General features: G+C 30.6%; 1 protein-coding gene across 1 annotated transcript; it reads right to left on the bottom strand.

Annotated features, from left to right (window-relative positions):
* Nucleotides 1-12,443: 12,443 nt before the first annotated feature.
* On the bottom strand, nt 12,444-14,055 carry LOC124897053. The gene is made up of 2 exons (XM_047409279.1): nt 13,752-14,055; nt 12,444-12,798 (listed from the first exon to the last, which is right to left on the bottom strand). Exons 1-2 carry the CDS (start codon nt 13,775-13,777, stop codon nt 12,444-12,446), a joined length of 381 nt encoding a protein of 126 aa, XP_047265235.1. The 5' UTR covers nt 13,778-14,055.
* Nucleotides 14,056-14,751: the final 696 nt, after the last annotated feature.

Raw genomic sequence — 14,751 nt, 5'->3', positions numbered from 1 at the left:
TATAAATAGCCACCCTTTGTACATTTTATTCATATATCCAAGTAGAAACAAAAGTACTACTAAAATTCTCTAGTTCTCTCATTTCTTTAAGTTTGATATCGATATTTTGTCTTTATTTTATAACACGTTATCAACACGAGACTCTGCCGTCTCAAAATTTGAAGGCTAAGAAAAGAAAATTGAATCGAAAGATGGAGAAGACAAGACCGCAAGAACTATGCGATCATAACGATTTGGATTTCACCTATCTACTATTTATGATAAGATAAGTATATTATTAACTCACGTTTAATTAAATTTGAAAATAATATTGATAATCACAAAGTGGTGATATTGTTATAGGCTTAAGTTTGAGTTTATTATACTTTGGACTAATATGTTATTGGTCGAAGGTGTAATGATGGATTTAAATCTCATGTCATTAAGAGGGTAAGGCATCGGGTTAAGAGTCCTCATTCACCAAGATGGTAAAATGTTGGGTTTAAGTCCTATTTCATTTTGGCCTAAGATGTCTTTATATGGATAAGATATTGAGTTTGAATATCAATGCACCATATTAATGATATAATGATGACTAAGCCAAAATTTTGATGAAAGTTATGAAATATTTTCCATTGAATATGCTTCATTCCCTGAAGTGAATTTAGGAGCATGCAGTGCATAGTATATCTGAAAGAAGACATGTGATTGAATTTATGAATACGAATATGAGCATAGCAAAGGACAAAATCTTTCGTTACATTATATGTACGCCTCAATTTGCTCATGAAGGAGCAATATCTTTAAAGAAATTCTAAGTTATCATAATTTGATAGGCTTAAGACATCATTATATTTCGTTCCCAGGAAATTAGAATTTTGATTATTACAACTATAAATTTATTTTCTGGGGTGAATGTGATAGGAGTAACACCTCTATAAGAGGTACAATAATTGAGAATAAATATTATGAAATATACTCCAAAATAGCAAACTTGAAAAATTATTCATGTTCTAGTAAATCTGAAATTTACTAAGTAAAACTTATATGTCATGGTAAACTTGGTGTTTACTAGTACAAATAATTTCATAAGTTGGCATGAATGATTTTATTATCCCGAAGATGTGCACATTGAATGTTATACAATATATATATTAAAGAATTAGAAGATTCTTCGAAGAACATTATGAGTTCTTAAATGATCCTTCAAATGGTGATGGTAGTTTTTGCCACTAATGGACATGATATAAAAGGTCATTGGACACGTGATTGGCGTGCGACCTAATTTGGTCTAAGTTTTATAAATCCTCCTTCAAAACAAAAGGATATAAAGTGATGGAGCACTTGAGCTTTCAAAGTGATGCTGAGGTTTGTCATGTAAATATAATAAATTTCATGGCGTGAGAATGAACTTCTAATGAAAATTTATGAAGCATGTGCATATGATTATAATTCATTCCTTGAAGAGAATGAAATTTATGATAAGCATCATTGATGCTCGACCATTCTTGAAATGAATATGTCAAGATGAGATAAAAATTATGAATAAGGAAATGTTCATGCATGGTTGGATAAATGTCACATCTCACTTCTACGGAAGGTTTAAGAAAAATAAAGAAAATTTTATTTTGACATAAACAGTCATTGATCCGTACTTGTAGTATGCCTTAAATATTTTGATATGTTTATCAAGGATTACCAAAGGGTAAAAGTAAGAAAAAAGTCTTGCCTATATAATATTTTAATATTATGACTATACTTATATGATTTTCTCCTTGAAGGAGATGTTCACCATATGAATGGTGTCTGAAATATGTGATAATACACAAAATTAATTGAGAGCTCTAAAAGAGCTTAAGTGTTACTATCTAGAGGAATGAAATTGATCATAATATTGGAATTATAGTAAGTCTAAAAAGAAACTTATTAAGTTTCAAAGACATTGACCAAAGATAAATTATATTGATGCTGTAAATAATGAAAAGATGTTATATCTTCATATTACTACAATTGAAGCGGGTTATAAATATTTATGTAAAAAGTTATCCGCTCTTTTCCTCCTATTTGTAATACATAAATATGAGCATGATGACATAATAAGATGTAATAGCAAATTAAAAATTTACTGAAAAAAAATATCAGTTGGCATGGTGGTTGACCATCCTAATTTAAATGTGATGCAAAACTAATTGAGAATTCATGAGGTTATATATTGAAGAAATAAAAGGTTCTTCACGAATTCTCTTGTGATGTTTGTTCTCACAATGAACTGATTATTGTGGCTAAGGTTGAAATTATATTTCTTAAATTTGTGGAACATATAAAAAGGTGAATATGGGCTCGTTCACCTCCATGTGGACTGATTATTATTATATAGTTTAATAGATGCATCTATGATATGATCGCATGTGCTTTTCTATTAACATGCAATTTAATTTTTGCAAAGTTGTTTACTCGAATTATTAAATTAAGAGCACAATTTCAAACTATAAATTATGTTGATAATGGTGGTTAGTTTAGTATAAATTGTATGCCTCCAGTTCTAGCTAAATCATTGATTATGAGACAATCTCCCAAAAGAAATTTGGTATGAGGTGTGCCATTTAAAACATAGCAGCATTCATATGCATCAAGCCAACGAGGCCCCCTATCACTAGGTTTAGGGTCAAGAACCAAATAATTTTCATCTAAAAATTTCAGTCTGCGAAATATGATGCAATTGCTTCATCACAATGCACAAATATGAATCCCAAGATAAGGTTAGGGATAAATGTTAGATTTTCTAACATTAGGGGGAGAGTTGATTAACAATTGAAAATTATGCATCTAGATCCTCATAATATATATATATATATATGTGTGTGTGTGTGTGTGTGTGTGTGTGCGTGTGTGTGTGTGTACGCGTGTGAACTTGAAGTTCAAGAGATAATTCATTTGCAAAATATTGCAAACTAATTGTCAGATGTGTTTGCTGACTTTATATGATAGTTCAAATATAAATGCCCTAATAAAAACTTCGTAAAAGGATAGAGTCTATGGCACATCTGAAGTGTGATAGACCAATCGGTTCGAAGGTAAAACTCTTTGAAGAAAGAAATGAGCAAATGATCAAGATGGTCTAATAATGAGGTGAGTGCTTTGAAAAAGTACTGACATAACACTTCATAAAACATTGGCAAGGGTTCATGTGCCTGAATAGTAATAAATATGAAGAGATCTTCATAATTTATGTCTTATTGGAATCGATATTAAACAATCATCGATGATATGTTTGATAATGCTCAATATTATAAATAGTATCAAGGATCTTAAATACAAATCTGTCAAAGAAATATGTACAGATAAATTATTGGTCAAATAAAAGTATGTAATTCAAGTAGTTTATTTCACTTGAAAAGTGAATATTTGAACTCCTAACCAAAGACCAGAGGTATAATGTCAGTGGGGGTACAAATGATATACTATGCGAAAATAAACTTTGTAAGATATAAAGTATGAATTATACCTTGAGACGTAAAGGTTTCACAAAGTTTCTGGCGTTATTGTAGGAGAACTGTTCTCTTCTGATGGATGAAATGGGGTCTATTTTAATCTGACAATATTGAAAAGCTTGAATATGTACAATAAATTATTGTCATGTCTAGCTAGATGACAAAAGTTACATGAAAATCCTTGAAGGATTTAAAAGAGATCACAGTAAATGCACCAATGATTATAAGATCACTTTACTTAAAAATAGATCAATTTTGATATCATGTAAATGATTAGCAAGTATCATATTTTAGTGTAGTTCGTGTACTCATGAATTGTGGAGCATCATTTATAAGAGTAAACTAATGTTTTAATCGATGCAAGCATAATACTCGCTGCACTCTTTTTTCCTTAGTCGAGGTCTTATCCCACAGGGTTTTCCTGATAAGATTTTTAATGAGACAGCTAAGAATACATATTACTGGATGTGTACTCGGAGCGTTTGACAAATGAAATATTTGTTCATTGATGAACATACATTGAAAAGGTATTTATCTGATCCACATAAAATTCAATTTATTTGATCCACATAAAATTCTATCTTAGATGAGATATTTACTTATATATGGAGATACAACTACATCATGGCGTTCGGTGAAGTATACAACAACTGTCACTTTTTTAAATCATGCTAAGATCATTGTTATTCATAAAGCAAACTAAGAATGTGTATGGTTGATATCCATGATACATCTCATTCGAGAAAAATATGGTCTGGAATGTGATAAAGTGCCTACAATTTTATATGAAGATAATTCAACATGCATAACACAACTAAAGGGAGAATTCATAAAAGGAGATAAAACGAAGCACATTTCACCAAAACTTTTACATACTTGAGCTTCATAAAAATGGTGATATAAACGTGCGATGCATGTGTTCAAGTGACAATATTGTTGATTTATTCACCACGTCTTTATCAACTACAACTTTCGAGAAGATGGTGCACAAGATTGAAATGTGGAGAATCAAGTCATTAAACTGAAGTTCCATTAGGGGGAGTAAAATACGCGTTGTACTTTTTTTTTCTTAACCAAGGTTTTATCCTAGTAGAATTTTTCTGGTAAGGTTTTTAATGAGGCAACATTAAAGACGTACTACAAGATGTGTGTTCTCTTTTTCCTTCACTAGGCTTTTTTCCATTAATTTTTTCTAGTAAGATTTTAACAAGACACATTATCTCTTAATGGACATCCATGGGGGAGTGTTATAGATGTCATGTGACATATATATGTGTGAAATGTCATTAATTAGAGATAATAGTTAATAGTCAAATTAAATTTGAACACCAAGAGTTACTTGTTCAATTTGGATCTGAATACCTAAGCTAGTTGGCCAAATTGTCAACTTGCCAACTTAAAGTCAAGTTTGGCAACCTTAAGAACTAAGTTTGGTGGTCCATAAATAGCCACCCTTTGTATATTTTATTCATATATCCAAGTAATAACAAAAGTACTACTAAAATTCTCTCGTTTCCTCATTTCTTTAAGTTTGATATTGATATTTTATCTTTATTTTATAACAATAAGTCCATTGTTATTCATTGTTCATTTGTCATATTTATATGGCCCACCTCAATATCATTTTAGAAAATCAAGTGTACCACCACTTTATATTCCTTTAATTTGATGGTGATTTTATAAAATTTATTGAATTCGATCACACTATTATTGAGTGTCCAATACCTTGCGTACCAAATTAATGTTAAAGATAACATTAATTTCTTGAAGGACCATTTTGAGAACATGTAATGTTTTTTTTTTTTTTCTATTTCCACAATGATAACTATATTATTATTTTATCTTTCCAGGTCCGTACTCATATATTTAATCATTGTCCTCTTTCAGACATATTACATCTTACTATCATAATCACGTATAAGAGAATGGAGCAAATTAATTGAACGAATTTCATGACTTTTCATCAAAATTTTACCGTAGTCATCATTATCATCATTTATAGTGTTGGGACTTTGAACCCATATTCTTATCCATAAAAGGCATTTTAGGCCATACTTTCAGGGGACTTAAATGTCTTACCCTTTTTTATGTGATAGGACTTGAATCCACCATCTTACCCTCAATAATGACATAACATGTCAAAAAAAAGATTAAAACTCATCTTCAAGCTCTTATATATACTTTTAACAATGTCAATTGAGTATTATTAGCATTCATAAAATTTCCTGTACCACCTAAAAAATATAAATAGTACAAGCAAATTTAATAGTATAAAGCATGAAAACATCACCCATTCTCTTCTAATCAAAAAGAAAAATTGAATCAATACATTAGTAATCTATTATTTTAATAGAATCAAGTAGATAGAGTCGAATTCATATACAACCTTTGCTTTGATTTTCAAGTTTTTGAGTATAATTTTTAAAAAATTTGAACTCTTGGTAGTGATAATAAAATAGGACAATCAAATGTCACAAACAATAACATTTAAGTAAATCACATGCTTGACCGGTAACTTTAGAAATAGAGTTTCTCAAATTTTCATAAAATAACTATACTCACCTTTTATAGTTACAAGCATACCTTTTTTCGTCTGTGAGCTTCGTGTTGATAACATGTTAAAATTAATCTAAAAGAATAGCAAGATTAAAGAAAAAATGGACAAGAAAATAAGAAGACAAGACAAGAGATGAGAACTTTTCATTCTTTCAATTATAAGTGTACGAGTCTTGAAGTGTATCCAATACAAACTCTTATGACTCTGCCTATACATTACACATAGGCATATAAAAGATTGTTATAAATATTACATTAACCATGAAAGCTATGGGGAGGTTAAAGGGTGTAAGAGTTAGAGAAAAATACATAAAGACCCCCATGATCTTGTCCGAGTTTTTCAAAAAGACACTTAAACTTTACTTTTGACCTATTACCCCATGAATCTTACTTAAATCATTGCAAATATACCATTTTTACTAAATTCCAATCACAAGAAAGAGAGTGAATGCATGCACCAATCAGATGCTGCCACGTGTTAAATGATTTAATTTCATTTTTTATTTATATTTTTGAATAAATTTTTATTTTATTTTATTTATCACCCCACCCACCCCATATCTCCCACCCCTACCCCTATCTAGTTTCTGATTTCTCCATTTTTCTTTCTCTTTGGATTTTAGTATTAATTTTATGGTTCAGTGGTTCTAATTTCGTGTTTATGTTAATTTTGTATTGCTTCCTAATTTTGTATTGATTTATGTGTTTGTTGATTGTCTAATGACGAGATCAAAACTTTATTAAAATGGAGCTTTATAGTTCTTCTTAAGAGGATATATATTGGGTTTTATAAAATTGTTCAAATATAAAAAAAAAATTGAAATAAGAACTTGAAATTGAAGAAAGTAGACATGGTAATGGTAAAAGGTGAGTAGAGTTATGGTGATAATTGAGAGGATTGAGGAGAAAGAGAGTTATGGTGATGATGATGTTGTTGTTGTTGATGTAATTGATGTTGTTGTTGCTGTAATTGATGTTGTTGTTGAGTTATGGTGATGAAGAAGAAGCTGTCAATGGGGAAAAAAACAATGATGGGTAAGGCTGTTGCGGGGGAAAGGGGAGGGGGAGGGGGGGAGGGGGAGGGAGTATGGAATAATTTTAAAAAGTAAATAATTATTCATTTTTTTTAAAGATAAATTATATATCAAATTATTTACATGTGACAACTTTTAATTGGTAAAAAAGGTCAATTTTGAGCCTTTTCACGCGTCTGTTGTGCGTGTATACACGTAGAGCGTCAAAATGGTGTATTTGCAACGATTTAAGTAAGATTCGTGGGGTAATAGGTTGAAAGTAAAGTTTAAGTGTCTTTTTGAAAAACTCAGACAAGACCAGGGGGATCTTTATGTATTTTCTCTAAGAGTTACACCCCATAATGGTGTGTGGATGAATAACTATGCATCATGAAAAAAATTAGCGGGAGTAAATTCCTGAAGTAGTGGACATCCACAATAACTATAATATTTTATAACAGTCACATACTGATCCCTTTGTTAGGATATCTTAGTAGTTCAATGGATTGACCATCTAAACTTTTACCTTACTGATATGATTTCATTTCTCACCTTGTAATTTTCTCTTTGTTTTTCACAATACCAAAATATAAAATATATAAAAATATTTTTTAATTTTATAATCTTAAATATGTCATGTGAAAATTACATGGTTATTATTATATATAGAAATGAACAAATATGAATTAGTTGTCAGTCCAATCTTCTTCCACTTATTTTATATCCTTCCGGGCACTATTTTTTCTAGTTGAATTATGCTAATTGGTTTTCTTGACACGAGGGATGAAGGTTAAAGAATACCAGGTCAGATAGCATGCATTGATGTATCAAATTTTTAAAAAGTTACTCCCTCCATTTCGTTTTAGTTGGTCATCTTACTAAAAATATTTGTTTCAATTTAGTTATCACATTTATGAAATCAAGAGAATTTTAGTATGTTCTTTAAATATTATCCCTATTATTAAATGACCACATAAAGTTTATATAATCGAATATATATTTTCAAAAAATTAGCAGGCTAGTTTGGTCAAATAAGCTCCTAATAAATTTTTTCTTAAGGGAAACATCTAGTCAACAAGGGCCAACTATTTTGACATAGGAGAGAATAGTAAATATTTCCAATTATACTCTTAACTACTTCTAAATAATGTCCAATTTACAAGGCATACCTAACATCCAATTTACAAGACATACCTAACAATTAAGGATAATTTAGTAAACTATACGTTTGTTATAAAATATAAAGAAGGGAAAAAAATGGAGAGAGGAAAGGAGAAGAAGAAAAATGGAGAGAGGAAAGGATACTTCTTTATTTCTCTTGAGGATTTCTTTAAGAGGTAAATTACAAGAAAGGAAAACTTTTTTATTTGTAGGAAAAAATTAACTTTGTCCCAAAAGTTAGGGTTTCTAAATTTTCCATAAATAGACATTCACTATATATGATAATATATTTATAACACTCCCCTTGAATTTCTAATTGATAGAGAGTGTGCCTCGATAAAAAAATCTAGTGAAGAAAAAAAGAGTACACATCTCTAATAAGACACATATAGACTGTCTCATTAATAACCTTACAAAGAAAATCCAGTTGGACAAAACCTCATAAGGAAAAAAGAGTATAACGCGTATTAACTCCCTCTAATAAGAACATACTTGCACCTTTTCATCCCGACCTTGTGCACCATATTCTTGAAAGTTGTAGTTGGAAGAGACTTAGTGAATAAATCAGTCACATTGTCACTTGAACAAATCTATTGTACGTTAATATCACCATTTTTTGGAGCTCATGTATATAGAAAAGTTTTGACGAAGTGTGCTTTATTTTATCTCCTTTTATGCATCATCCCTTAAGTTCTGCTATACATGTTGCATTATTTTCATATAAAATTGTGGATACTTTGTCACTTTTCAAATTATATATTTCTCTAATGAGATAGATCATGAACCTCAACCACACACACTCTCATCTTACTTCATGAATAGATATTACTCAGCATTGGTTGATGAAGTGGCTACGATAGACTACTTTGTAGATCTTCAAGATATGACATTACCCCCATATATAAACACATAACTTATTTAAGATCAAGCTATATGAGGGTCAGATTATACCAGCATTTGCATTACCATCAAGATCGGGACTGCAATTTTTAGAATAAAATAAGTCCATATCGGTGGTCCCTTTTAGGTACCGTAATATGTATTTGATCCCATTTTGATGTCTCCTAGTAGGAGCAGAACTATACCTTGCTAACAAATTAATGAAAATGCTATATCAGATCTTGTAGTATTTGCAAGATACATTAGTGAATCAATTGCACTAAGATATAGTACTTCATAACCAATCCAAATAATCTATTTCTTTTGAAAACTCCCCAAGAGATCCAATAATTTTCAAGTTATAAATTTATGCAATATAAGGACTATAAAGAAGTTTCCCAAAAATTTTTATATACTTCAAACATTTTGAATCCTTAAAAAGTTTTCACATAAATTTTATCAAGTGACAATATTCAACATTTCATATGTGACATCTTCAAATGTTTGGACTGCAAATCAAATAAGTTTTATGCTTAACAAGATGCATCCTTCATGTCACTTGATAAATATTTCGACGTCAACATGCTTAAATAAATATAGAATTCAAATACTCATAATATTTTAAAATATCGTACAAATATTGTATCAAAGATATTATCAATGACATATCATTTTGTATCGATTCACAATATGACATAACATGTTGAAATCTCATCACTTAATTATTTTTAGGTAGCTAAACCTTTCATAAGATTTCTTGAAGTGTTTGCCATAGGCTTTTTAATAACACATGACCTCCTTATTATGATCATTTGCTCATTATCATTTTCAAGAATCATTGTTTTTAAACCAATTGATCTATTGTGATTCATACATACAGTAGACTTTTTTCTTTAGGGACATTCAATTAGAGCATTTATAGCTAAATATAATATCAATTTTTGAATCAGCAAATGCTCCTAGAATTTGAACTTGAATTATCTTTTGAATGAGAATCATATTGATGATAATTCACAATATATTACTTGGTTGTTTATTATCTCTCCCTCATGTTGGAAAAATTAACATACATCTCAAATTAATTAAGAGACTTCATCTTTGTGCATCATGATATATCCATTGATCAAATACCATATATCAAAACAACTAAATGGAATAATTGATTCATAACCTTGAAACAATTGAGAGGGAATAATTAATCATAATTTTTAGTCTAATACAAATAAGTTTTATTGTATGCAATATATGATACTTCAGACCAACATATGAGGCTTTGTTCTCATAAACAATGGTTCAACTATTTATTGGGGGCGTTTAACACCAACTTAACTAGGATTATCAAGATGAATTGTCTTGATTACACAATTTGAAAATCATGCTCTTAACTCAATTTATATTGATCAAACAACTTTATGAATGTCAAACTAGAGGTTGACAATAAATGTACATGTAATTATTTTATTGAGACATCTTTTCAACATATCACATGATAGGTAAAAAGACCTTTATTCACCTTTTATACTTTCTAAATTTAAGAAATTCAATCCCAACATTAGTTGGTCCAACCAAATTATCATGAGAACAAGCAATATTAAAAATTCATGAAGAATTTTCTAATTCTTCAATATATGTTTAATACTAAATATGCACATCTTTTGAATGTCACAATCATTCATATAAACTTATGAACTTATTTATAGTAGTACACTTCAAGTTTACCATGACATGTTCTTTTTGCTTTAGTTAATTTTAAATTTACTACTTCAGAAGTAGATTTCAAAATAATTCTTCTCAATTACTTTTCTCTTTCAGAGGTGAGTTGTGATACCATCACAATCAATTGCATGTTCGTATTGATAAACTTCACTAAATATTATCACATTCACCTTAGGGAATGGATCTATACTTATAGCAATCAAAATTCTCATTCTCCAGGAATAAAATATAATTGTGCCTTAAGCCTATCAAATTTCAATATCTTAGAATCTCTTTCAAGATATTGCTACTATAAGAGCAAATCGAGGCATACATCTAATGTAGAGAATTTTTCTATAACATATCTTATAGTCATAATAAGCGTGTAAAATATTATTATTTTTTATTATTGTTATCACATTGTCCCTCCATGCTTATATTCGTACATCCAATTATTTGTCTTCTTTCAAATATATTATGCACTGCTATCATATTCACTTCACGCAATGAAGCATATTCAATGAGACAAATTTAATTTCTTTTTACCAAAAGCACATTATTTTTCCTTAGCCATCATTATATCATCAATATGGTGCATTGAGATTCAAACTCAACGTCTTATTCATATAAATACGTCTTTGGTAGTAAATCAATGAGACTTAAATCCAAAATCTTCATCATGGTGCATCTGGACTCTAACTCGATATCATACCCTTTTGTAAGTGTGATGACTTAAATTCATCGTCCTATCCTCAACCAATTATATAGTAGGCCGAGTGCAACAGACTTATCCTTGAGCCTCTCAAATTCACTCTAAACAATGTCAATTGAATCTTTATATACATTTATAAAATTTTCTATACCACCTTTACAAAGTAAGTAATGCAAACAAATATGACAACATAAATCATGATAATATCACCCAAAAATTCTCTTCTCAACATTTGACTTTTAAAAGAAAAATAATTTGAGTCATTACATTTTTAAAAGAAAATGTTTATACCAATTAAGTATTAATTATTATTTCAACAAAAGAATATATGAGGGAATTAGGTCAAACCGTAGCTCGTGATTACAGCTTCCACAATATATTACTTTACGTAGTATAATTTTGTTTTATCTTTCACCTTTTTAATTCTTTCTCTCATGGTTGAGTCTCGTGCTAATAACGTATTATGAAATACAAAGCAGAAAAGAAGAAGAAGAATGGAAAGAGCAAAGAAGAGACTTTTCTATTTCTCTTGAGAATTTGTTGAGGGATAATCACAATAAAGAAAAATCCCTTTACTTATAGGAAAACACTAACTTTGTTTCAAAAGTTGGGGTTTTAAAATTTTTCATAATAGGCATTCACTATATATAATAATAGACATTCACTATATATAATAATACATTTATAACAATCTTATTTTTTAAAATTTTTTTTTAATGAATATGAAATTATCTAAAGCAACACTTCTTACTTTGGAATTGAGAAAGAATCATACACATTTATTAAGGAAAGATAACATGATGCAATATTTTAAGAAAATAGTCGAAATACTTTTCTTATTGATTTTTTTTAAGGGATGAGTAAATGAAAAACATGATAATTATTTTGTGAAAGATTGAGTACTAGTTTATATTAATACTTTTTTTTTTGGTGAAATAGGAACATATTATATATAACTTAAGCAGTACAGAGCAAAGGGGCACTCTTAACAGAGGTCCTTATAGTAGCAGAGGTACAACCAGAAACATTAATACTAGTAGGCTTAGCATTACTATTTAGATATGAAGATACGGACGAATTCCCTACACATAACATATTATTAAACATAGACCAAGACACTAAACGAGTACTAACAATTCCCTCAACGTCGTCGGCCAGATGAGTAGCGGCAGCAAGAGGCGGAGAACGGAGAGAGATTACAGTTCCAGGCAGATTTAAGTTGGCACCTAGTTTTACTAAACAATCAGCTACTTTGTTTGCTTCTCGAAAGTTATGTTGCACCACTGAATTCCCTATGTTCCTCAACATTAACCTGCATTTAGTAGTAATATCAATAAAAAGCATAGCCGGCTGTTGAATAAGATGTAAAATTTCAATCGAGTCAGTTTCAACTATCAAGGGAGATAAGTTATGAGTTATAGCAAATTCCAGGCCATTTTTTAAAGCTTCGAATTCTGCCATAGTGTGGCAATGACTGTTAGCAGAAGCGGCAAAATCAAAAATCCACTTGCCTTAAAAATTATGAAAGACCCCACCGAGACTGCATCTAGCATTATTCTCTGTGAAGGATCCATCTGTATTTAACTTAAAAAATCCTTTGGAAGGGGCAACCCATCTAATCTGGATAGTGATAGAAGCAGATGGATTAGGTTTTATTAGCACAATATGAAGATACTCAGTTACTTTAGAGTGCGTCAAGGTAGGGTCAGGAAGGTTGATTTTTTGGTGGAAAATATTATTAGTGAGGTTTAGCCAAATATGCCAAATGGCAAAAGAAAAAACAGACATCCAGTTAGTAGTTTTATCTCGGAAAGGAGGGGAAGGAGATTTAAAGGAGTTAATTCAATGTAGGTTGGAAGTACCGATGATAGATATGTGTAAACCTATATCCAACAAGAATTTCATAGTTATATAATAGTGGATAAAGATTTGAGTAGGAGTCTCAGGTTCTAAATAACAAATAGGACAGTTTGGGTGAGGAGAGATTCCTCTATAGTAGAGATAAGCATTGGTGGAAAGTCTACCATGTGACCAAAGCCACAAAAAATGTTTAATTTTTGGGCAAGGTATTAAATTTCCAAATCCAAGAAAAAGCATAGTTATTAGGCGGCGGCTGGTAAAAGGATTCATAAATAGATTATGAAGAGAACAGGTCATTAGAAATGTATGACCAGTAAGGCTTATCCCATAGGCCGAGAGAGGGGTCGGGGCAGATGTTAGCTGCTTTGGTGGTGAAGAATTAAGGAATTTCAAAGGATAACTTACCCCAATCCTATCCTTGGCCTGTCCATATGTCTGAAAGACGGAGATTCACTTCATCGTAATTTAACAGGCCCTGAATAATGTTCCTAAGGGTCGAGAGATTGGGAACCCAACATTGAGTTCAAAGATTGATATTGGTGCCCTCAGCTGGAGACCAGGCTGTAGCTTGGGTACAAAAAGACCCACTTCCAAGAAAATGAAGAAATCTATGGTACTTTAGTCAAATTGAAAACTTGATCATAATCATAATTTCTTGTCAAATCTTGCATGTTTCTTACGGGTTCTCGTGTTTATTTTTAGAGATGCAATTTTTACGAACTAGATAAATATTACACTCATAAAGCACTGATTATTCGTACTATTTGAATTCTTAAGATATTGTCTTCACAGTTCACATAAATTGAATTCACATAAACTTTGCATGATTAAAACTCAAAATATATAAAAAAGAATCTTAAATCTTCAAGAACAAAACTTCCTACATTTTGCGCTGTCACAAAACAATTGTAAGCATTTTTTCTCTTTGGGTGCACGATAGCAAGTTTGCTAACATACAACTTTATTAAGAAATGTCTGCACGACGTACTTCTAGCTCTCCACTATTGGCTATCATTACGCCAGCGAGTGGTATTCAACAATCTTTGTGTCCTTAAATGTTTGGAAGCTTTCTGCCCTTAGGCTTTCTAGTCTATCATAGAAGATTCTGAGTTCATGAAAGATATGGCAATACTACTTGACCCTGCTGGGAAATGAATTTTTCGATGGACTGAGGAACTATAAATTCTTCGATGACTTCAATTCTCTAAGGCCGGGACTTTTTCTCAAGCCTCTCCAATTGATCCCACTCCTATTGTGCATGTCAAGGAGGAATCCCAAGAGGAGGAACAGAGGCGCACCAAGAATCAAAATTTGTTGGTGGGTAAGCCCCTCACTTATATGCCACAGTCCTTGAAAGGAGATATATTTGTGGTAAAAATTGAGGAGAAGGATATCCACAATCAAG

The sequence above is a fragment of the Capsicum annuum genome, chromosome 3 (assembly GCF_002878395.1).
Source record: "Capsicum annuum cultivar UCD-10X-F1 chromosome 3, UCD10Xv1.1, whole genome shotgun sequence".
NCBI lineage: Eukaryota > Viridiplantae > Streptophyta > Magnoliopsida > Solanales > Solanaceae > Capsicum > Capsicum annuum.
This window is presented reverse-complemented; position numbering and strand designations above follow the sequence as displayed.

Bases quoted from the DNA above. Each gene is read 5' to 3' on its own strand.
- LOC124897053 (XM_047409279.1), bottom strand. From the start codon at position 13,777: ATGGACAGGCCAAGGATAGGATTGGG. The intron at 12,799-13,751 runs GTAAGTTATCCT...TACTAAATGCAG, and splicing joins AGGCCAAGGATAGGATTGGG to GTTAATGTTGAGGAACATAG.